Genomic DNA, 24,909 nt, shown 5'->3' on the forward strand with positions numbered 1-24,909 from the left:
GTGTGTGTGTGTGTGTGTGTGATCTTTCCTCCAAGCTTCATTCTAATCTGTTGATTCACACAACTAGTTGATGTCAATGAAAGACAATGTCCCACAGCAGGAGTGTCACTCAGCAGAATGGCACCTGCCCTGTATATAAGAGGGTTCAGTTCCCGGCACCAAAAATAAGGAAATAAATAGAAGACCAAACCCCAAATGCAACTATTCTGAACAGCAAGTTCAAAACGAGCAAATTTCAAATATAAGCAGGTTGGTAAATTGTAAATCTCGTTATCAATAAATTCAAGTTTAAGCTAAATTTTATACCAAAACTACCAGTCTATAAATACAACAATCCTGAGCAAGAAAACACATAAAAACAACACTAACTCCACTCCACCAGGCTTTCCCAGTAAGACCATTATTTTCCCCAACATTACTTATCCCTCTCTGGTAATTCGTCTTGTTTGATATAAAGAATTACAATTACAGTTCATTGTCAAGTCTCTATCATGTTCCCCAAGACATCTTTATTAAGAACTTTATTAAGCAGGGCCAGAGCAATAGTGCAGTGAGGGCACTTGCCTTACACAGAACCAACTGGGGTTCAATCCTCAGCATCCCATATGGTCCCAAGCCCCACCAGGAGTAATCCTTGAGTGCAGAGACAGAGTAAGTCCTGAGCACTGCTGGGTGTAACCCCAAAACTAAACTTTAAAAAAATACTTTTGGGTCCGGAGAGATAGCACAGCTGCGATTGCCTTGCAAGCAGCCGATCCAGGACCAAAGGTGGTTGGTTCGAATCCTGGTGTCCCATATGGTCCCCCCTGCCTGCCAGGAACTATTTCTGAGCAGACAGCCAGGAGTAACCCATGAGCACCGCCAGATGTGGCTCAAAAACAAACAAAAAAAACAACTATGGTCAGGCAGAGTGATAGCACCACAGGTAGGACACTTGCCTTGCCTGCAGACAACTAGGATTCAATCCTTCTATTCCATATGGTTCCCCGAGTCCACCAGGAGTGATCCCTGAGCACAAACCCTTTAGCATCACTAGGAGTGGCCCTGCCACAAAAAAAAAAAAAAAAAAAACAAAAAAAAAACAAACAAAAAAACCTCAAAAGCCAGAAAGCCACAATTAGAACCAAGTCATTTGTCCCCACGTCAGAATTCCCACCCCAGAAGTGTGCAGCCATGCTTCTTTACTTCATCATATTTCATTAACATTCTTTTTGTTTTGTTTTGGGGACATACCCAGTGGTGCTCAGGGGTTACTTCTGGCTCTACACTCCAGAATTACTACTGGCAGTGCTCAGGTGACCATATGGAATGCCAGGGGTTGAACCCAGGCCAAGTGCATGTAATGGAAACACCCTATCTGCTGTGCTATCACTCTGACCCTCTCTCACTGACAGACCCTCTCTCACTGACATTCTAAGTCAAGCCACCCTAGCCACACAACAGCATACCAAAAACACTCATCAAAGTTTTTGGGAAAGCAACAGAGAACCACATTATGCTTAGTGAGCAAAGAAGGTAGCTCTGAAGACTCAACCAGTAATAAGTTCTATGACCACTCTGAAAAGACCTTGTGAGGGAATGTTGCGGATGTTTAAGGAGCTCAAAGAAACAATGGAACGAATAAGGCACAGGATAAGAAAGCAGAAATGAGAAGACTATAAGCAGAAATGGAAGAACTAAAGAATTTGGTAGATGACACTCTCCAAGCAAGTGAAAGCAGAGATTAACAGATGGGAGTATATTAAGATGAAAAGCTTCTGCACCTAAAAAGAAATAGTGCCCAGGATACAAGAGCCCCCCACTGAGTGGGAGAAACTATTCACCCAATACCCATCAGATAAGGGGCTAATCTCCAAAATATACAAGGCACTGACAGAACTTTACAAGAAAAAAACATCTAATCCCATCAAAAAATGGGGAGAAGAAATGGACAGACATTCTGACAAAGAAGAAATACAAATGGCCAAAAGACACATGAAAAATGCTCCACATCACTAACCATCAGGGAGATGCAAATCAAAACAACTATGAGGTACCACCTCACACCCCAGAGTTTGGCACACATCACAAAGAATGAGAATAAACAGTGTTGGTGGGGATGTGGAGAGAAAGGAACTCTTATCCACTGCTGGTGGGAATGCCGTCTAGTTCAACCTTTATGGAAAGCGATATGGAGATTCCTCCAAAAACTGGAAATCGAGCTCCCATATGACCCAGCTATACCACTCCAAGGAATATACCCTAGGAACACAAAAATACAATACAAAAATCCCTTCCTTACACCTATATTCATTGCAGCACTATTTACCATAGCAAGACTCTGGAAACAGCCAAGATACCCTTCAACAGATGAATGGCTAAAGAAACTGTGGTACATATACACAATGGAATATTATGCAGCTGTCAGGATAGATGAAGTCATGAAATTTTTCCTATACATGGATGTACATGGAATCTATTATGCTGAGTGAAATAAGTCAGAGAGAGAGAAAGACACAGAATGGTCTCACTCATCTATGGGTTTTAAGAAAAATGAAAGATATTCTTGCAATAATAACTTTCAGACACAAAAGAGAAAAGATCTGGAAGTTACAGCTCACCTCATGAAGCTCACCACAAACAGGGATGAGTTTAGTTAGAGAAATAACTATGTTTTGAACTATCCTAATAATGAGAATGTACGAGGGAAATAGAAAGCCTGTCTAGATTACAGGCGGGGGTTGGGTGGCGAGGAAGGAGATTTGGGACATTGGTGATGAGAATGTTGCACTGGTGATGGGTGGTGTTCTTTACATGACTGAAACCCAAACACAATCATGTATGTAATAAAGTTGTTTAAAAAAAATTTGGTAGATGAAATAAAAACTCACTGGAAGGCATCAGCAGTAGAATAATAGCAGCTAAGACAAAAACTAGTGAGGTCAAGGATGGGGTGCAGAAAACCTCCACATAACAACAGAAGATGGTGAAAAGACACAAAATAAAAGAATAACAGACAAGAGAACTCTGGGATGAATTCAAGGGGAACAACATAAGAATCGTCAGGATCCCAGAGGGCCAGGAAGGCAACCCTGATAAATAAGCAACAGTCAATGACATCACTGCAGAGAAATTTCCAGAACTGGAGAGCATGTGTATCCAGATTCAAGAGATGCAAAGGGACCCAGCTAAAAGAGATCCAAATAAAAATTCTTCAAAACCTATCTTTATCAAAATGAGGAAAGTCACAGAGATGGAATACGCACAGCAGCAAGATCAAAGAAAGAAATTCCATATAAAGGAGATTCATACAGGACCCTAAAGGCCCAAAGATAATGGTGAGATAGAGCAAAAAAGCTCAAAGACATGAGGGCCTCACCAGGGCATGATTCAAGCAGTCAGGCTGTCATTCAGAGTAGAAGGAAGTAGAGGAACTTCACAGATAAACAACAGCTCAGGGCTAGAGAAATAGCTAGTACAGTAGGTGGGGCACTTGCCTTGCATGCAGCCCACCCAGATTCAATCCCTGATATCCCATAAGGTCCCTCAAACCCTGTCAGGAGTAACCACCTGAGCATTGCTAGATGTGACTCAAAACCAAAAAAATAAAACAAATACACACGTACACAACAGCTCAGGAGCTTCAGACTCAAAACCATCTCTACAAAAATTAAAGGGGCTACTTTAAAAACAAAACAAATCTCATAAACACACCAAACTTCTACAAAAGATAGCACAAAATGCCATGATAATCGTCTCAATGTCAACAGCCTAAATGCACCAATTAAGAAATGCAGAGTGACAGAATAAACTAGAAAATTGAATCCAATCTTCTGCTATTTACAAGAAACACATGTGAGCAGGAAAGGCAAACAGACTCCAAGTCAAAAGTTAGAATGACAATATTTCAAACAAACAACCCTCATGAAATAGGCTGGAGTGGCCATACTGATATCAGACAACATCAACTTAGAGTGAGAGCACAGCTGATAGGGCACTTGCATGCAGCTGACCTAGGACACCAGCATCCCATATGGTCCTACTGACCTGAGAGCAAAGTGGAGAAGCCCTGGACATCACCAGGTGTGGCCCAAAAGCAAAAAAAAAGTTGTAAGATACAAAGAGGGCTCTTTGCTTAATGACCAAAGCACATCAGGAAGAACTCACCCTCCTAACCATATGAGAGATCAGCAAAATGCCTAAAACAATAGCTAATATGGGCCAGAGCAGTGGCGCAAGCAGTAGTGCATTTGCCTGCATGCACTAACCTAGGACAGACCATGGTTTGATCCCCCCGCATACCATTATGGTCCCCCAAGTCAGAAGTGATTTCTGAGCACATAACCAGGAGTAACCCCTGAGCGTCACCGGGTGTGCCCCCCCCCCAAAGAAAAACAAAACAACTGCAGATAGACTTGAAGAAAGACATCACTAACTACTCAATAATAGTTGGGGATTGCAATACCACTCTATCACTACTTGACAGAGCACCAGAGTAAAACTTAGCCAGATACAGGATTTGAAGGAAGAAATGGAAGAGAGGAGTTTAGTAGATGAATATAAGCAGATGTATAAAAAAGGCTGTGATTCACGGAAAAACATTCTTTTCCAATGCACTGGGAATAACCACATGATGGGCCACAAAACATACCTCCACAGAGTCAAGAGAATAGAAATTGTATAGACTAACTTCTCACACCATAGTACTCTGTAAGACATTAACCACTAACAGAGACAGAAAAAAACTTAAACTGAACCTGAAAATTAAACAGCTTACTGCTGAACAACTAGTGGATCAGAGAGGAAATCAAAAAGACTGCAGGAATGAGACATAAGCTACCAGAACTATGGGACAAAGCAAAAGCAGTGTTGATTTGGGGCTATTGAAGCATTCATCAGGAAGGCAGAAAAGGGGAAGGAGAGGAGGGGAGGGGAGTGGGGAAGGGAGGGAAAGGGAAGGGGGAAGACCAGAGATGGGGAGGGGAGAGGGTGAGGGGAGGGAAGAGAGAAGGGGAGGAGGGAGGGGGAGACCAGAGATGGGGAGGTGAGAGAGGGAGGAGAGGGAGGGGAGAGGGGAAAGGAGGGGAGGGGAGGGAGGAAAGAGAAGGGGAGGAAGGGAGAGGGGAGGGAGAAGGGGAGGGGAAGGGACTGGAGGGAAGGAGTGGGGAGGAGTAGGGAAGGGAGGAAAGAGGAGATGCAGAGTTTGAAGTCAGTATCAAATTTTACCCAAAAAAATGGGTGAAAACTATGATTAGCTGGTTGATCTATTCAAGAAAAAGCAAATTATAACAAATATTACAACTCATTTTTTTCCTTACCTTCTAATTCACTTGGAAAACTCGGGGCCGGTGAGGTGGCGCTCGAGGTAAGGTGTCTGCCTTGTAAGCGCTAGCCAAGGAGGGACCGCGGTTCAACCCCCTGGCATCCCATATGGTCCCCCCAAGCCAGAGGCAATTTCTGAGCGCTCAGCCAGGAGTAACCCTGAGCATCAAACGGGTGTGGCCCGAAAACAAAAAAAAAAGAAAAAAGAAAACTAAGGCCCAACTTCCTGAACTTTAATCTTTGGCATTACCTATCCTTAACAGCACAAATAGGCTGTGTTTTCCCACAATTAACTCCTTCATAGGTGTTCAGCCCTTATTTTCTCCAAGGCTTCCCTGTTTATTTTTCCCTCTGTTCCTTTATGGAGGGAGGAGGGGGCAACCTGTTGATGCTCAGGGGTTACCCAACTCCACACTCAGAAATTACTTCTGGTGATTCTTATGGGACCCATATAGAACGTAGGAGAATTGAACCCGGTTGGCGATGTACAAGGCAAACATCTTCCCCACTATACTACTTACTGCTCCAGCCCCTCCCTCTCTGTTCTTCCTCATCTTTGGTCTCTCCCCTCTCTCCCTCTCTCTCCCCTCTCTCTCTCTCCCCTCTCTCTCTCCTCTCTCACCCCTCTCTCCCTTCTCTCTCCCCCCTCCTCTCTCTCCCCTCTCTCTCCTCTCTCTCTCCCCTCTCTCTCTCTCTCCTCTCCTCCCCCCACCACCCCCCCCCCTCTCTCTCTCTCTCTCTCTCTCTCTCTCTCTCTCTCTCTCTCTCTCTCTCGCAGAAACAATGTTCCAACTTTCACCTCCCAACACTTCCCACCTGTTGAGAGAGATCTAAATTACAAATTAATGGAGAACTTCCAACATATTTCTGTCTGTCTACTTCAGCATTAAAACTCAGCAGCATACAAAGAACATTACCAACAGCAAATAATTCTGCATGTCTCTGCCTATCAATGATTCCCCTGTAAAGTTATAACTATTAGGATCTGTGCCAAAATTTAATTCTGCCTACGAACATATACTCTGTGTCTTGCACCTGAATTATTCAACACAACATAATCCACTACGACCTTTTTAAGTAGAAGCAGTTCTGGTATTTTATATAGATACAGGAGATCTTTCTTCACTCAACCTAGCAATTTCACCGGATCAAACCTCCCAGTCGCTACCTGCTGAAACCAGGTGCTTCTCACAACTTGGGTGTCCTTACAGGACCTTAATCTCAGCATCGCTTCCTAGCAGCTAATTCCTATGCTCTGACTGTTGATGAATCCGATCTCAATCAACCAAACCCAAAGCCTCCAAGTCAGTCCAAAGCACAGAATCCTGTTGGTCTTGTTTACATTCCTCCTGCCAGGAAATCTAGTGACATAACTTCCTGACATGAAAGACAGATTCAAATTAGGTTAGGGATGAATAAGCAAATTCTGGAAGACTCCTGCCCCAATCCTCTATATAAACTCATTCGGTAATGTAGACAATCCCTGCCTGTCCACGGTTCTTCCCTGAGAATCTGTTCCTCCATCCTCCTCTAAGAAATGCCCTTTCCCAACCATCACCTCTAACCCTGGGGAATTCTAATACTCAAGACCATTTCCCGCCAACACCAACTACAGTGTAAATTAATTCCCTGTTCTCCGCACCCAAAGCAGTGCACTCTAGGGCCGGAGCCATAGTGCAGCGGCGAGTAAGGTGTCTGCCTTGCTTACGGCTGACCTGGGTTCAATCCTTGAGCCCTGCCAATAGCAATCTCTGAACTCGGAGCCAGGAGTACGGCCCTGAGCACCACCAGGTGTGACCCCAAAACAAAACAAAAAGTAGTGCCCTTTATACCAGTTATTTCTGTCTCCCCTTAGACTAGGCTAAAGTCCTTGAGGGAGGGTCATTCGTTGTTTTGGCTTGTTTGTTTGAATCTCCTGCTCCTGGGGCCAGAGTGATAGCACGGCAGACCCAGGTTCAATCCCCAGCATCCTTATGGTCCCCTGAGCCTGCCAGGAGTGATTTCTGAGTGTAGAGCCAGGAGTAACCCCTGAGCATCTCCAAGTATGGCTCAGAAAACAAACAAAAACCTAACACTTCTCCACGAAAGCTATTCCATCCAACCACCCACAAGCACCAGCTCTTCTGTTCATGTCTGAGCTCCTCCTGGCCTGCCCTTCTTGCAGACTCTTGTCTTCCCCCTTCATAAAGAGAATTCTCCCCAGGCAGCCATTCCAGAATATTCCACACTACCAGAGTCGTTGATGTGCCAGATTTCTGAGTTTCCTTGGCACTCTGAAACTGCCACCACAAATAAAGCTAGATTTCTTTTTACTCTAATTAGTTTGTTTTGCTGTTTTTGTTGTTATTTGGGGGGGGGTTGGTTATTTTTTGTTTGTTTGTTTGGAGTCACACCTGGTGGCACTCTGGGTTTACTCAGAGCACAGAGACCAGCGAGTGTTCATGGGGGAACACGGGCTCAGCAAGCAAGCATCAGTGCTCCTGCTTCTTTGACGAAACACCTGAGGATCTAATGCCAATGATTCATTAAGTATAAGACAGGGCCCAAGATGCTGCATTTCTAATGTAGCCTCGGAAGGTGCCGACAACACTGGCCCCTAAATCAGATTTCAAAGTACCAAGAAGCTCTGTTGTGCTGTTGTGGAACAAAATATCTAGCGGCCAACAGCATTGTAGAGATGACCAGGAGGAATTAAAAGGGATGAATAAGGAAAGATTTCTATGCTAAGTAAACAATTAAAACAGATAGTCCCTAATCCCTTCCAGGGCCTGAATTCTCTGCCCTCCCCAGGAGTTAGTTACCCATTTATCATATCTGTGAAGGATGACAACATCTGGATGCCCAGCAGATAGTACTTCAGTTACCAGGCTCAAGAGCTCTAACCTAGCAATTTCCCAGACAACTCAGGCTCAGTCAACCTGATACTACACATGTGTCTAAAGAATAAAGAAAACTGTGGCTGAAGGGATAGCACATCAGTTGGGGGTTTGCCTTGTACTCAGCTGACTGGGGACAGACCTGGGATTGATTCCTGGCATCCCAGATAGTCCCCGGAGCCTGCCAGAAGTGACTTTTGAGAGCAGAGCCAGAAATAACTGGAGTGTCGTTGTCCTCCTCATCCAGAATAAGGTGTTACAAGGTCAAGGATTCTGAACCTTTGCCACCCACAAAGGCCAGTTCCAGTTATCTTCGTTTGTTTGGGGAAGGATGCACACCCAGCAGTGCTCAGGACATACTCCTGGTTCTGTGCTCAGGGAATACTACTGGTGGGGCTCAGGGGACTGCATGGGGTGCTGGGAATCAAACCCGGATGGCCAGACTAAAGGCATGAGCCCTGTCTGCTGTCCGACCACTTCAGCGCATTGCTGTCTTATAATTACATTTCAGCTAACATTCCTATTAATATTCCCTCTTGAAAAATCCTGCTTGTCTACTATTGATGCTGCTCTAATGAGTTAATTGAGGTCTCTGCAAAAATTTGTCACGGCGGACAAAAAAAGTGCTAATAACTGTGGAAAATACACATTGGCAGGTAATTAACCTAAATGCTGATTGGGCTGAATGAAAAGCATGTCTCTAGGAATTACAGGCCAGGCTTAGTTGCGAAAAAAAATCTCAACAACTTTGTTTCTGACCACAGGCTTGTTCCAAAAACAATGTTTTTGTTTTTTGGGTTTTCTTTTTGGTTTGGGGGCCACGCCCAATGGTGTTCAGAGGTTATCCCTGGGAATGGATTGAGATGGGATGGGATGGGACACACAACACACACATTTCCCGTAGTCCCTCCACCGATGAGGAGCCAAACAGTAGAAGGGCAAAACACAAAATGTGATGGAGGCTCAGACTGATTCATCACCGTCCAAGGGTGGCATGCGTGTGCTCCACATGTAACACTAAAGTAGGAGTAGGGCCCTGCCTTCAGAACAGACACAAAAAAGGGAGGGAGGGAGGAAGGGAGGGAGGGAGGGAGGGAGGGAGGGAGGGAGGGAGGGAGGGAGGAAGGAAGGAAGGAAGGAAGGAAGGAAGGAAGGAAGGAAGGAAGGAAGGAAGGAAGGAAGGAAGGAAGGAAGGAAGGAAGGAAGGAAGGGACTGACTTTCAATATTCCCGTGGAAGGGAGGGGGGAACTTCCCATATTCCTGCTTCCCGGACCCCCAGAGCAGGATTCCCTCCCAGCTCTCACCCTCGAACCAAGCTCCTCACAGATGAGGACCCCAGAGAAAGTCTCAAGAATTCAAGGGACTCGAGGCCCGGATGCCTAGGAAGAAAGGTGCTGCCTAGGGACATGGTCAGGGGACCACTGACCTGCCCCAACCCCTCCTAAATTCGGTCAGTCTCAGAGTCAGACTGTGCTGTTGGCCCCTCCAGGTATCCTCCGGGGGCTTCCAGATTAGCTCTGGGGTCTTCCTCAAAGTCTCCCTCTGCCTTCACTGCTGCCAGCCACCAGCGTGGCCACCCTCCTGGGGAGCCCTTGTTACCTTCTGAGCAGGACTGTTGGCTGCTCTTTGGTTTCCACAGACGTGCACTCAAGTCTATTTCCAACCCCCCTGGAAAATCCCAGTGCAAGAGCTTGTGAAAACAGAGCAGACACTCAGGGCAATTATGGGCTGAACAAGTGAAAGTCCATAGCCCGCCAGAGTCAGCAACACCCCCCCCCCCAGTCTGCCACCGCCCCTAATGAGCCCCAATTAACTCCAATTAGCATTTGTGCAATTTACTCTTGCTAAAAATAAGAAAGCCAAGAGCTCACAGTTTACAGAGCACTTCCTTCCCCGTCCCTCACCAGGTCGGAACTTCACGACCTTCTTAGGGAGTTCTGTCACCGTTTTCTTCCTTCCTTTCTCTAGTACACAAGGCCCAATATTCCTGGCCCATCTCACAACCAAGTCAGCGAGCAGCCCACAGTCAAATGTCTCCCTGCAGCTCCCCCACCAGTGCTCGATGACTCCCCTCAGCCCAGTGCTCGCTATTTAGTGCTCCTCTCGGAGGTCCATTCCTTAGGCTCAACCCTGCCTAGCCTGGAGGAACCAGAGAAAGGAAAAGCGGGTGAGGAGCCCCTGGCATGGGTGGCACAGCCAGAGCGCAAGCCTAGACCTGAAGACACCTCAAAGGCTTTGCTTCCAAACCCGCTATATGCCCAAAGGGGCCTGCCTGCGGAAGAGAAAGCCAAGTTTTCTACCGAAAACTCGGGCCATAAAAATTCAAACACAGCACCAATTTTTTTTTTTTTTGCCTTCTGGTTGTTTCAATAATTAAGAATTAGTCACTAGTCCTTGAAAGCCAAAGACCCTACATTCTAATCTGACCTTGCCTTCACATTACTTTACCCTATCCCACGCCCTCACAAAAATCACTTCATCTTTTTTCTTTTATATTTTTTGTTTCTATACTTTGGGGGCCACATCAGTGGTTCTGTCAGGGCTTACTCTGAACGCTGTGCTCAGGAATTACCCCTGCCAGTGCTCAGGGGACCATCGAGAGCTTCGGGGATAAAAAGAACATAGGTCAGGCCTCACCCGAGGTACTTTCTCGACAGCCCTCTTTCCCTCCCCCATTTATCCTCAATAAATCAAAACAGTTACTAAATCAACACTGACTGCATGTGATGCCCAAAACACCACCAGAAATAGCCTCTCAGAACTGTAGGACCAACCACATCCCCCCCCCAAAAAATAAAACCAGTAAATTTCACACATCTGGATTCTCCAAATATAGTTACCATTATAATAAACTTTATGAACTGCATTCTGAAAGCACCTGACTTTGTAACCTAAGAAAAGTAGCTAACATGTACAAGGTAATTACTTTAAATTCATCTCCAACAAGCTGACTCCATCTATTCTGAAAAGCTCTCAAGAAGCAAGTGAAACAAATAGTTCATTTGTTGTTGGATCTCATCTAAATCCAAAAGGTGATCTACCACAGTGGGCAACCTCTTGCTGTCTTGGGACTGTTAGATCGAAACTCCTTTTCTCAAAGAGAGAAGGCAAAGAATGTGATTTGGCAGGGTTTGGGGAGGCCACACCCAACAGTGCTCAGGGCTCTGAAATCCCTCCTGACAGGTTGGGGAGACCATATGGGATGCCAGGAATCAAACCTGGTTCAGCCACCTACAAGGTAAATGCTCTTCTGACTGTGCTATCACTTTGGACTCAAATGCAACACAGGCAATACTGCAGAACTTCAAACAACTACATAAGCTTGAGTCCTTCTTATTAGACTCAAGCTCTGAAGTCCACAAACATTATGAGAAAAAAAAAAAAAGACTTAATTTGAACTCTCTTCTGAGTTCAGACCTTTACAGACCAGAAATGAGACCCCAAGGCAAGTTCAAACAAATGCCCCAAGCCATACCAAGTTTCCCAGCTCTCAGACTATCTTCTTTCAACTCTGGTGTCTGGATGTAACTCAGAAGTACAACCCTCCGTCTTTTATATGTGAGACCCTGGATTTGATTCCTAATCACTTCCAAAAAGAAAAAAAATCCAAAAACTTCAAACTATATATCATTTTATCTCATAAAATGGGGCAAATGAAATTGCCCTAAGGTTGTTTTTGACATGAACAACACTATTTTCACCTTTCCAGAACACATCCACCAAATTCAAAAATCCTAAAATCTAACATAAGCCTCTAACTATAGTCACGCCACTGCAAAGAATGTAGTTGGGATAAAAGAAAAAAAATTCCTCAAGAAGGTATTTCTTTTTGTTTTGGTTTTGTTTTTTTGTTTGTTTGTTTGTTTGTTTCTTTAGGGTCACACCCGGCAGAGCTCAGAGGTTACTCATGGCTCTGTGCTCAGAAATCACTCCAGTCAGACTCGGGGGACTATATGGGATACCAGGATTCGAACCACCATCCTTCTGCATACAAGGCAAATGCCCTACCTCTATTCTATCTCTCCGGCCCTCAAGAAGTTATTTCTATGTCATAATACCATACTGGTCAACACTTGGTTCTGCAAATAAAATGCTGCACATATTTTAAAAGACCAAGTATTCTTTTTTTTTAAATATATTTATTTATTTGTTTGTTTTTGGGCCACACCCAGAGGCACTCAGAGATTATTCATGACTCTGTGCTCAGAAATCACTCCAGGCAGGCTCAGGGACCATATGGGATGCCAGGGATCAAACCCAGGCCTGTCTTGGATCGGCAGCGTGCAAGGCAAATGCCCTACCACTGTGCTATCACTCTGGCTCCATGATCAAATATTCTTTGGATCATACCTGGAGGTGCTCAGGGTTTACTCCTGGCAGGCTGGGGAACCATATGGGATGCCGGGATTCAAACCATCAGTCTTGGGTCGGCCGCGTGCAAGGCAAACATCCTACCACTGTGCTAATTCTCCAGCCCCATATATTCTATGTATTATTAATGGAGACAGGTATACTCCATTCTTTTCCAATGAAAGTATCATCTAACTGCTCTTTGAAAAATCAGTAGGAACTGGAACAAATACAAATTCTTCCTACTTAAAAAATGAATGCAGAGGGGCTGGAGAGAGAGCATGGAGGTAGGGTGTTTGCCTTTCATGCAGGAGGTCATCGGTTCGAATCCTGGCATCCCATATTGTCCCCCGTGCCTGCCAGGAGCGATTTCTGAGCCTGGAGCCAGGAATAACCCCTGAGCACTGCCGGGTGTGACCCAAAAATCACAAAAAAAAAAATATGAATAAAATAAGAAAAATCAACCAACACAACTCAATTTTCAAATTTCTAAGAGCAGTTTCACTCCTGATTGAAGTGGCCCAAAATTATTTCAAAGTCTATTTCATCTCCAAACCCACTCTTGTCTCATAACTGAAAAGATTATTCACATGTAGGAAATCTCATTTGGAAAAAGTATCTTGCTTGTTTGTTCACAAGATTATGAAAATTAATTTTTCCATAAAATATGTTATGTACAATCTTCAAATAGAGTATTTTTGCTCTATTTCAAGAGAACTAACTCAAAGGGGCCACTGAACCTCAACAAGATAATTTGTCACTTGGGGCCAGAGTGATAATACAGTGGGTAAGGTGCCTGCCTTGTGCGAAGCTGACTTGTGTTCGATAGCTGGCATCCCATATTGTTTCTAGAGCCCGCCACTTAGGATTCCTAAGCACATAGCCAGGAGTAACCCTGGAACTGTTGGGTGTGAACCAAAAACAAACCACAAAAAGCTATTTCATCACTAAATACATTTTACGATGAATAAAAAAAGCTTCCTATCTTGGCCATAAGTTTAACTGGAGGTAGAAGGGAAAACAGAGACATTGGTAGAGGGAAGAAGACACTGCTGACAGGACAGCCAAGAATAGCTTTGTGATTCAATAAAAAATAAAAATAGGGCCGGAGAGATAGCATGGAGGTAAAGCAGTTTGCCTTGCATGCAGAAGGACGTGGTTCAAATCCCGGCATTCCATATGGTCCCCCAAGCCTGGCAGGAGCGATTTCTGAGCGTAGAGCCAGGAGTAACCCCTGAGCTCTGCCTGGTGTGACCCAAAAACCAAAAATAAATAAATAAATAAAAATAAAGGGGCCGGAGCGGTGGCACAAACCGTAAGATGTCTGCCTTGTGCATGCTAATCCAGGACGGACCACGGTACAATCCCCCGGCATCCCAAGCCAGGAGCAATTTTCGAGTGCATAGCCAGGAGTAACCACCGAGTGTCACCGGGTGTGGCACAAAAACAAAAACAAAAAAAAATAAAAATATAAATATAAATGAAAACAAAGATTACAAGCATGAGTGTGTCATTAGGGGATGGTTCCATTGTCTCATTGAATATACTAAAAAGTACACTAGGTATGTGTGGGATTTGTAGTATATAAACAGAATCATCCCACCTCAAAATCAAAATGTCATGACACTATTTCTCAGCTAACCAGATATCTTAATACTCTGTAGTCAAGTATCCTCAAAGTCTCTTCTTCCCAGATTTTTGAGACTTTATTATTAAAAATCTGAAGTCTAGAGTGAGAAAGTCAGAAAAACAGAGAGATTCAAACTGAGTGAGAGACTCAAGAAATCAGTGAGTGCCTAAAATGTCTAACGAACCCAAGAGGTGTTGTGTTTTGTTGAAATCGTACCATCTTTACAAGTATCCGGGGTACATGAGTGAAAGGGTTTTTGCCCTAGAAGCTCGAGGCCAGACTCCAAACCCCTCATTGATCAGTATGCCAGTATGGTAGATCAGATGCCTGGAATTAGAGGGGCGGAGTAGATTTTAGAAGGTGGGGACAGTTTTGTTTGTTTGAAGGCCTCAGTGTCCTTGTTGTTGTTTTTCCCCAGGCTGTTCTGGACATTTGGAGAACATCTCTTTTTTTTCCCAAATGGCAGGCCTCTTTAAAGGAAAAGCTTTTTCTCGCCGTGGCTGTTAGGGTCGGTCTCTCCACGTCCAGGGCGGAACAATGAGAGCCTTTCTCCAGGCTGGAGAGACTGAACCGGGTGCAATCCTGGCGCAGAACAAAATCATTAAAGCTCAGCTGCCTCCTTTGGCGGGGCGGCTCATTAAATCAGTCTCCAAGTGGAGGTAAAGATGCCTTTGTGAAGGGGGCGGGGGTGGGGTGAAGAGCACCTGTTAAACCTAAGAGAAAGCTGGGAGCTGCTCTCCCCGAATGCACAGACATCTTGGCTCGCATGAATTAGAGGATATTAATAGGATGTGGCACATCTAAAGCTCCGCCCTGAGAGAAATGCCTCTGTGCATTTGGGCACTTAGCACATCCCTGGGGACCCCAACAGAATGGAAAGAAAACACACACACACACAAACACACACACACACACACACACACAGCACACACCAACAGCTGCTTAATATAATTCCATAGTCAATTCGACAAATGTTTTAAGCAAAAATACCAAGTGTTATGCTAAGCGTGACTGCAACACTACTGAATGCTATGTTCCCAACAAACTGAAAGTTAACCTGGGATTCTGAAAAGAAAGTGGCGAAGAAACAACAAAAATTCTTAAAACTTAAAAATTAAAAAAAAAATTAAAAAAAAACTAGGGTTGGAGCTATAGTACAGCAAGTAGGGTACGTGCTTTGAACATAGCAGGCCTGGGTTTGATCCCTGGCATCCCATGTAATCCCCTCCCAAGCTCCACCAAAAGTAACTCCTGAGCACAGAACCAGGTGTGACCCGAGTATTGCCGAGTCTGATCCATAAAAGAAAAGGAAAAAAAAAAAACTTTGAATAATCAATACTTTAAGGTGCTTAAGTAAACAATCTAACAGTAACAAAATGATGTAACTTCTAACCAAAAATTTAACAAACTTTTACACTTATCTTCTCTCCCTCCCTGCAAATGGATATTAATAGACACAAAGACACAACAGGGGCTGGAGTGACAGCCCAGTCTAGGTAGGATGTTTGTCTTGCACACGACCAACCCAGGATTTGATCACTGCCAGAAGATTCCTCAGCACAGAACAAAGAGTAACTCCACTTGCCACCGCGTTTGGCCCAAAATCAAGCAAAGCAAAACAAACAAAAAAGACACCATTTTAGGAATGACTCTGAAATTCAGAGATTAGGTTAGGTTGTGGTTCCCTAAAACATAAATTATATAAAAAAAAAATAGATGAAACATTCCAATGCCAATTAGGTATGCACTGCTGATCAGCAAAACACAAATAATTATATTTTAATTAAAAAAAATAAAGCCTTTCATTGAGGATAATTTCTTTCAATGGTATTTGGAGGGAGTTGGGTCTGGCCCAAACCCAGTGGTGCTCTGGGGGCTCCAGGGTTGCTTGTGGTGGTGTTTTGGGGATCTTGGAGGGCCAAAGAACCATTTCAGGCCTTCTGCATGCATGGCACGCAATCCAGTCATGATGCACATTTTCGATCTTCTCCAAGTACAGTTACATTTGAATGGATCTGAATGATCAGACTCCACCTTCAAAAAGCTATCTTACTTTTCAAATCAGGTGTCATATCCGTAGTCACAGATTTCGAGCAAATAATGAATCAGAAAATAAGTCAGTGAGGTCAGCTTCATTTCATACGGAGTGTGATTATTTTACAACCAAGATGTGTGCACCACTCTCCATCCTCTGCTTGTATTTTACTCCTTAGCTAAAAATAGGGCCACCATCCACACCTCCCAGGGAATAGCACTTTGGGACCAAGAGTGTAATATCACCTCATTACCAACAAATATAAATTTGTTGTCTCTGGATGCCTGGAACTAAGTGAAAATTTTTAAGAGCAAATGAAATTCATGGAAAGTGATATGAATTGCAAACGAGAAGATCCTGGCTCTCTGTTGGCAGCTTTTACCAAGGCCTGGGACCTCACAAAGACTCGACCCGCTCGCTGGGGCCTCAATTCCTCCTCTACAGAAGACTGACAGGCTACTCCTCCCGACTGAAAGCTTTCAAAGCACAAATGAGATCACTTATGTGAAAACCCTTCTGGGAGTTTTCAGATCATAAAGACCCCATCCCTTCATCGGTGCTATCCAACCTCAAGAAAGAAAAGTGAGCAGGTACCATGGACCTTCCACTAAAATTTAAAAAAGTACCTTCCGTTAAAAAATAATAATAATAATGTAAAACTTACATCTAAAAACCAACAAACATCAAGTCGAAGCTTTGTTCTTAAAATTAAAGGACTGTTTGAGCACATACAAGGGAAGGGGGGGTCACATGTTCAGACCAGGTTACTCAATACTGGTGTAATTATAGTAATAAGAGCCTGCTTTTCAATATTCCAGCTTAATGCTAAACCACCCCTCTTGGCTCCCATGGAAGAAACCAGGCAAGATTTGATCATTACTGGAAGAAGAGGAGGGGAAAAAAGAGGAGGAAAGAGAGAAAGAGAAGAGAGAGGGAGGGAGGAAAGGAGAGGGGGAGGCAGGGAAGGGGAGAGGGAGGGAAAGAGGAGAGAAAAACAAGAGAGAAGGAAAGAAAAGGAGAGGGAGGGAGGAGAGAGAAAAAGAGTGGGGGAAACCTGAGAGGAACAAGGGTGTGTTCTGCTATTCCAATAAATCACACATGAAAATATCTTCTCCAAGACTCACTTAAGCACAGCGGGAAGCTCATCATTCTGCCAACATCTCTTCTCTTTATTCCAGTTTGAACTGTTAACAGCCAGAAAATTAAAGCTAAGGGACAGGTAAGTCGGAGTCAAAAACACAAAAAGATGTAGAAAAATAGTGACCGCCATCAACGACACCCTCCCTGTCTCTTGGGAGGGTTCAGATCCCAGGCTCATCGTTTGAATGACCAGAACTTCTGTCAGGCTGCCTAAAACTCCACGTAAAATTATTGAGGTTTTTTTCTCCCCCATATCAAAGCACTCTTCTTCAGAGAGCACCAAATGTGGCTTCTTTTAAGCGAGAACTCCGTGTGCTCAGGTACTTAACATTTTTAACACAAGTAACTTCAGATCAAGTATTTTTTACTTTGCTTTCCTATTTGAAATCGTCTTCGAGAATGGCTGCCACCCATAGGTGGAACAGCAGGTTTCAGGCGAGGCTTTCATTAACCGCCCTGTAATTAGATATCGCCTTTGTCCAACCCCCTTCTGGTTCATTACAGACGATTCTTTTACTTCACCCCCCCAATAAATAATTAAAATATTCAGAGCAATCACAAATGGCATTCGACGCCTTTCAATACTCTCTGGAATTGGGTTATCAATACTGAAAATGTAGTGGGAAGGGGGCTCTCAGAGAGAATGAAAAGTTGAACAGAAAAACATCTCAGAAAAAAGAAACACCAAGCCAGCTTAGGAAAACTAGACTGCACAGAATAAATTCCATTCAAACGCTGGAAATTTTTACAAAGCAACTCCCAGTCTACCCTAGCTCAAGAAGAAAACACATCAACAAAATAGATACGCACCTTGTTCTGCCTCACAAATTGAGGAGGATATAGTGAGGGGTACCAAGACCAGACAGTTGTATGAACATTAAGTAGAAATAAAAAAATGATCATACTTAAACACCAAATCTAAAGCCAACGACAACAGAATCGAAACCCAATCTACAACAAGCCAGCCACAGAGGAGACCACTTATACTAGCAGCCCAGAGGGTAAAGGAGGGTGATATGGGATGCATGCTGGGAACATGGATGGAGGGAGGATAACACTGGTGGTGGGAATGGCCCTGATTCAACGTCGCTATGTACCTAAAAATTTACTGTGAAGACTTGTAATCCACTTTGGTCAAAATAAAATAAAATAAAAATAGATCCGGGCCTGGAGAGATAGCACAGCGGTATTTGCCCTGCAAGCAGCCGATGCAGGACCAAAGGTGGTTGGTTCGAATCCCGGTGTTCCATATGGTCCCCCGTGCCTGCCAGGAGCCATTTCTGAGCAGACAGCCAGGAGTAACCCCTGAGCAACACCAGGTGTGGCCCAAAAACAAAAAAAAAAAAAAATAGATCCACAGCAATAAACTCAAGTGAGTACACGTGAAAGGATAAACATAACATTCAGTGAAAGGGTATCATTAAAAACAAATAGCCTCTTCTTCCTAAGGAAAAAGAGTCAACACCAAAATGTTCCCTGCTAGAGTCTCCCACATTCTCCTGGGCGCAAGGAAAATGTCAAAGAAGCTCTGCTAACTTGGTACCAAGTTTCACTCCAATCCTTACCACGTTCCTCTAAGGGGCAAACCAACTCAGAACCAGGCCTTCTTGTGGATCAGGAGCTAAACTTCCTTGCAGAAGTTCAAGTGAATTCACCATATGCTACTGAATTTTTCTCTATGACAGATGAGCAGTCACAAATGAATATTTGGTGCATTAACGTCAGCTTAAGAGAAGCACGGTTTGTATGAAAATCAAAATAAAAAAAGAACTCGGCAAGGTTTTCCTGGTTCACTAGCTTCCTATTCAAAGAGATTGAGGGGCCGGAGAGAGAGCACAGCGGTAGGGCCTTTGCCTTGCATGCAGCCAATCCAGGAAGGACAGTGGTTCGAATCCCGGCATCCCAGATGGTCCCCCATGCCTGCTAGGGGCGATTTCTGAGCACAGAGCCAAGAGTAACCCCTGAGTGCTGCCAGGTGTGACCCCAAAACAAAAAGAGATTAGATTGTGTGTGATGTACCAAATTCTCAGTAACATTCTGAGCACATTTACTGAGGTATGTCTGTTTATTTTGTGGCTGACAGAAGTCCATCAACCGAGTTCAAAAAGATGCAACAAATACTGTTTAAATAAAAAGATATTTAAGATTTTACAAGAGATAGAATTTGTAACTTTTGTATTAAAATTATTTTTAACTTTTTTTTTCCTTTTTTTTGGTTTTTGGGCCACACTCGGCAGTGCTCAGGGGTTACTCCTGGCTGTCTGCTCAGAAATAGCTCCTGGCAGGCACGGGGGACCATATGGGACACCGGGATTCGAACCAACCACCTTTGGTCCTGGATCAGCTGCTTGCAAGGCAAACACCGCTCTGCTATCTCTCCGGGCCCTAAAATTATTTTTAACTTTAAGCAAGCATGCTATCCACTTAGAATTTTCAGACACTCTTGAAATAAGAACACTCAAGAGGAAATCAAAGATTCAAATTTCATGATTGACAGCCAAGATTTTTTTCTCACATTAATCAGTAGCAAGTCAATCATGCCATAAGGAACGCCAGGCTCTTTCTGTATGTGAAAAAGATTCGATACTGCTAATTTAATACATCTCTTGCTTTAATAAATAAGCATATGCATTCTTACATTTAATTCATATTCTGCGATTCCAACTGTGATTACCATTTCCTACTTCTATAAAACACTATTTTACAAATTAATGAACTCTAATAGAGGATATAGTTGTTGCTCTTATTATTTTTTTTTTAAATATCACTTATTTCCAGGGCTCGAGCAGCAACAGTACAGCCCGTGAGGGCACTTGGCTTGCATGCAGCCAACCCGGCTTCAATCCCTGAGCCACCCTAGAAGTGATCCCAGCACAGGGCCAGGATTAAGTCCTGAGCACCACTGAGTGTGGCACACACACACACACACACACACACACACAACCTTATTTCCTTAGACTATAAACTTTTAAAGATAGACATGTCACCCAGGTAGACCACTACCTTCAACACCGCATATGTAATTCTAGTAGTATGCGGTTTCTTTATATGCCAAAAAAAAGAGTAATTAAAAACCTATTTAAAGAGCCAGGGAGATAGATGATGACTCAAAGGACCAGAGAGAGATGGCTCAAGCTGAGAGTCCTGGATTCAAACCCCTGCATCCCACTATCTCTCTCCACCAAGCCTGGAGTTCATGGAGTAGCCCCCCTCACCCCCCAAAGAACACTGATGGGTATGGCAAGAAACAACAACAACAACAATCCACTTAAAGACTTGGGAGAAAATCACCCGTGAAGCTTCAAGGAATTTCCCGCCAGGAATGCTTTCCAGGCTGGTATTATTTCAATGCGAAAGTAAAGGTTTTCCTGGGTGCTCATAGATACATTGATACATTTGATAGATACATTTAACGAAGACCTAAGTGACCCCCCCCCCAAAAAAAAAAAAAAAAAAAAAACAAGGGCCATTAATTTTCCACCATCCCTGCAACCAACCTGGAAAGGTACTACAGTTCGGGAAGACTGAACTCTCCGGACTTATTTCACTTTGTGAGGCTAAACAGTAGTTCTAACAAAATTTCTTTCATCGCTAAGCACAATCAGAGAAAAGGGGGTTCCCTATTTTAGGATCGGCTACATTTGTAGCCAAAAATAAATAAATAAATAAATAACATTAGTCTCCTTTAAGAACTGGATCCCATGTGTCTATCAATAAAACTGCAAAGAATCAAGATGTCAGTGAAAGAATAATGTTTCCGTGTAAATATAGAAATAACCAACGAGAACGGTTTTATAGATCAGAACTCTACCGATGATTAAATTATTGAGGCAGCTACTGCAAATCGCACTGGAAAGCGGCCAGTGGCTTGCTACAGACTGAAAGGAAGTCTTGGGAGAAACATTAAAATCACTTCGGAGGCGAGATACAAACTTGGCGGGAGAGAAAACTGAGAAGAAGAATAAAGAAAAAAAAAAAAAAAAAAGCCCCAAAACGCGAGGAGAGAAAGTAACTGTCCCCCCATTTGGTGACTGACTAACCGGGACTTTTAAATGAGAGCTCGGAGGCCTGAGAGCTGCAGAGCAGCAAAGAAAGCCACGAGGAACGAGTTTCTGGGGGTGCAAGGTGGCTCCTGAGATAAGAAGCGGACAGGAGGGGTACCCTATGCCCGAACACTTTCCCAGGGCATACAGATGTGGCTTTCCTGAAATCCAGAAGTGTCGGTCTCCAACCCCAACTTGCCCAAGGAAGAGAGGGCCAGAACAGAAGGCAGGCTCCACCAGTTGGGGGTTCGGTTCCAGCCCCCTCAAGCGAGCCACCTCGGGGAGGAGGGGTGCAGCCTGCTTGCGGATTGGGGGGGGGGGTTCACCAAAGCCCCAAAGTAGTAATAATAATAATAATAATAAATAAGCCTGGCGTGGGCCCACGTCCACGGGACAGCCAGCCAGGCGAGTGAGTCCGCCCTTACCTGCGTAGAAGCGGATGAGGCACCCGACCTCGGAGTCCATGCCTTCCTCCTGCACCCGCCACAGCTCCCCGAACCCCAACTGGAAGAGGTAGTCGTTTTGGATCTGCAGGGGCTTCTCGTGGGCCTCCAGGCGCCGGGTGGTCTCTCCGTGAAGCTGCACGTACAGGCTGGGCGGTGGTGGCGGTGATGGTGATGGTGATGGTGGTGGTGGTGATGTTGGGGTGCATGGGCGCGCCGTCTCGGGGGTCGTCGCCCCGTTTTCCTCCGGGGCCCCGATCGGACCCTCGACGGCGCGGGTCGAGGCTTTGGGTGGCGGCTGGCTTGGGGTTCGAGCGACGGGTTCGAGCTCTTCGGAGGAGGAGGAGGAAGAGGAGCCGCAGAGGCGCTCGGACGCGCTGTCGGAGGTCGAGCCCGTCGGGGGTGCCGGGGCGCACGGTTCTCCGGGGCTGCGGAGATCCGAGGAGGGCGCGGATTTGGGGTTGGAGTTGGGGCTGGGGTGGAGCAGCGGCAGGTCCGCGATCGGGGCGTCGGGGGCAGCCAAGCCCGGCACCTTGAGCGCCCCCTTCTCCCTCTCTGCGCTCGCCCCTTTGGGGGGGCCCCCGTCCTGCAGCAGCAGCAGGCGCGCGGCCACCTGCGCGGCGGTGGTGTCGAGCGTGCAGAGCACCGGGCGCAGGTGGCGGTGCAGGACGTGCACGCAGCCGCGCCGGAGCTGCTGCCGCACCCAGTCGCGCTCGGACGGCTGCAGCGGCGGCGGCATCTGCCGGGGCTTCGGCGGCGCCTTCCTGTCCAGGCTCCGGGTGCCCAGCGCCGCCGAGGCCGGCCCGGAGGCCGACGCCGCAGCGGGGGCCGGCGACGGCGACGACGACGACGACGAGGCGGGGGCCGCGGACGACAGATGCCGCTTCAGCCGCCCGCGCCGCAGCAGCAGCGAGTTGGAGCCGCCGCCGGGCCCCGGACCCACAGCCGGACCGGGACCCGGACCCGGGGCCGCCCCGCAGCGCCGCCTCCTGCGCCCGGGCGCGCCGCCTCCTCCGCCGCCGCCGCCTCCTGCAGCCGCCGGCGCGTCTCGGGGGGCCTCGGGCGGGCTCAGCGCGGGCTCCGGGCTCCGGGCTCCTGCAGCCGTTGCAGCCGCTGCGATCGCCGCCACCCCGGGAGCCGGAGCCGGAGCGGGCTCCATGGCACCGGCTGGGGCTGGGCGCGCGGGGCGCGGCGCCCCCAGCTCCGGGGAGGGCAGCTCCGGGGGCGCGGGTTCAAGCTCAATTAGCCAATGGCGCTCTGGCGTTCTTTCGTGCGTCCGTCCGTTCCAAGGGATTATGTGGCCATCCCGAGCGTTGCAACGTCGGCGAGCGCGCGGAGCCGATCCATCATCCCGCACTCTCCGTCCTCCCGTCCGCCCGCCCGCCCGCCGCGGCCCGGCCCGGCCCGGTCCACCCACCCTGCGCGCACACTCGCGCCCTCGCCCTCCGTGCGGAGGGAGGGAGGGAGGGAGGGAGGGAGAGAGGGAGGCCCGCGCACGCGCACACGCACACTCGTACACTCGCGGGCCCGGCCGAGCCTCGAGCGCGCGCGCTTCATTTGCATGTTTTGCATATTCAGCAGCCGCCTCGAGCGGGAAGGCTAGCGGAGAGGGGCGGGGCGGGAACGCCTCCTGAGGCGCGCGGTTCATGAATATGTATAGACAGTCGGGGCTTTGGGGAGGCGGATGGAGGGGCGGCGCTTCGGGGTAAACAAACGTGACGCGTGCGCGCGAGGGCGGCGCGAGGGGCGGGGCCCGGCCGGTTCTCCCCGCCGGGAGGTTTCAGCGCAGAGAGGGTGGGGCGGAGGGAGGGAGGTGAAAGAAAAAAAAAAAAACAAGGAGGGACGCGCGAAGGGTTGTGGGAGTCGTAGTCTTTGGCACGTACGGATACACGCGAGGAGCGTCACGGTGGACTACATATCCCAGAGACGCTCATCATCTGAATTCAGCCCCGCCCTGCCGTCCAAGCCAGCCCCTGGCCTCCAGCCTACCTCGTAGGTTATGTCTTCTTGCCCTCTGCTGTTTGAACTCTGTCCCGAGGAAAGTTCTTGTTCATTAACTTCATGCTCAGCCCTAACGCCTGCTCGTTAACTTTCCAAAAGCCTTTTTTTTTCTCCCTGTTTTTTTTTTTCGGTTTTGATTTGGGGGGGGTTGTTTTTGTTTTGTTTGTTTTTCGCAATTTACGCCTTGGAGGATCTCCTGACGGTTAGCAATCCGGGCCCTGGAGCCTTACCTGCTTCTTGTACCTGGTACAAATAAATGCACGCCCAGAACCACGGAGGGACTGGCCTTCGCTTGGGCCAGTTTCACCTTTTCCCCACTTTTCTCAGAACCGGGGAAGGGAAGGCATTGGCTGGGTCTGGATTTTCGAACTTGGAAAGTTGGCTGCTTGTAATTGGTTGGAAACCCGATGGCTCCAGAACCGAGCTTCTTCTACTGTGAGGTCTCTCTCCTTTTTCTTTCTTCCTTCTGCTCTTCAAGTTTGAGGTAGTATTTTTTTCAGAGCAACGAACGCAGTGGAAAGTAGGAGAAAAGACAGAATAGAGACCTGGTGACCTAGGAGATGAGCTAGCCCTGCCTGTTCTATTACATTTTCTTCATTTTTTTATCCTTCAAAAAAGTTATCCGCCACTGTGTTTCCTGGTAAACAGAATTTTTTTTTCCCTGAAAAAATTGCCCTTTGTATTATACACTGGATTAGATTGCATATGGATTTGGTCTTGGGCCACACTTGGCGGTGCTCATGGCTTATTCCTGGTTCTGCACTCAGGGAACACTTCTGAGGGTGCTCAGGGGATCATATGGAGTGCCGGGAATCGAACCCTGGTCTGCTGCATGCCAAGCAAGCACTGTACTATCACTGCAGCCCAAAGTGTTTACCATTTTAATCAATTTAGTGTCCCTTGCCACATTGCCGGGTGTGGCCCTAAAACAAAACAAAAATCAGGGGCCGGAGAGATAGCACAGTAGTAAGGCATTTGTCTTAGGCACAGAAGGTTGGTGATTCAAATCCCGGTATCCCATATGGTCCCCCAAGCCTGCCAGGAACGATTTCTGAGCACTGCCGGGTGTGACCCAAAAACCAAAAACAA

At 46.4% G+C, this 24,909-nt stretch overlaps 1 protein-coding gene across 1 annotated transcript in view; it reads right to left on the minus strand.

The window, feature by feature from the left end:
- PHLPP1 (PH domain and leucine rich repeat protein phosphatase 1) overlaps positions 1-23,204 on the minus strand; it is a 246,530-nt gene extending 223,326 nt beyond the window's left edge. Inside the window, exon 1 of the mRNA XM_049782068.1 lies at positions 21,802-23,204. Within this exon, the coding sequence (XP_049638025.1) occupies positions 21,802-22,978 (1,177 nt within the window). The 5' untranslated portion in view covers positions 22,979-23,204. The remainder of the gene's footprint in view (positions 1-21,801) is intronic.
- Positions 23,205-24,909: the final 1,705 nt, after the last annotated feature.

The sequence above is a fragment of the Suncus etruscus genome, chromosome 10 (genome assembly GCF_024139225.1).
Source record: "Suncus etruscus isolate mSunEtr1 chromosome 10, mSunEtr1.pri.cur, whole genome shotgun sequence".
Lineage (NCBI taxonomy): Eukaryota > Metazoa > Chordata > Mammalia > Eulipotyphla > Soricidae > Suncus > Suncus etruscus.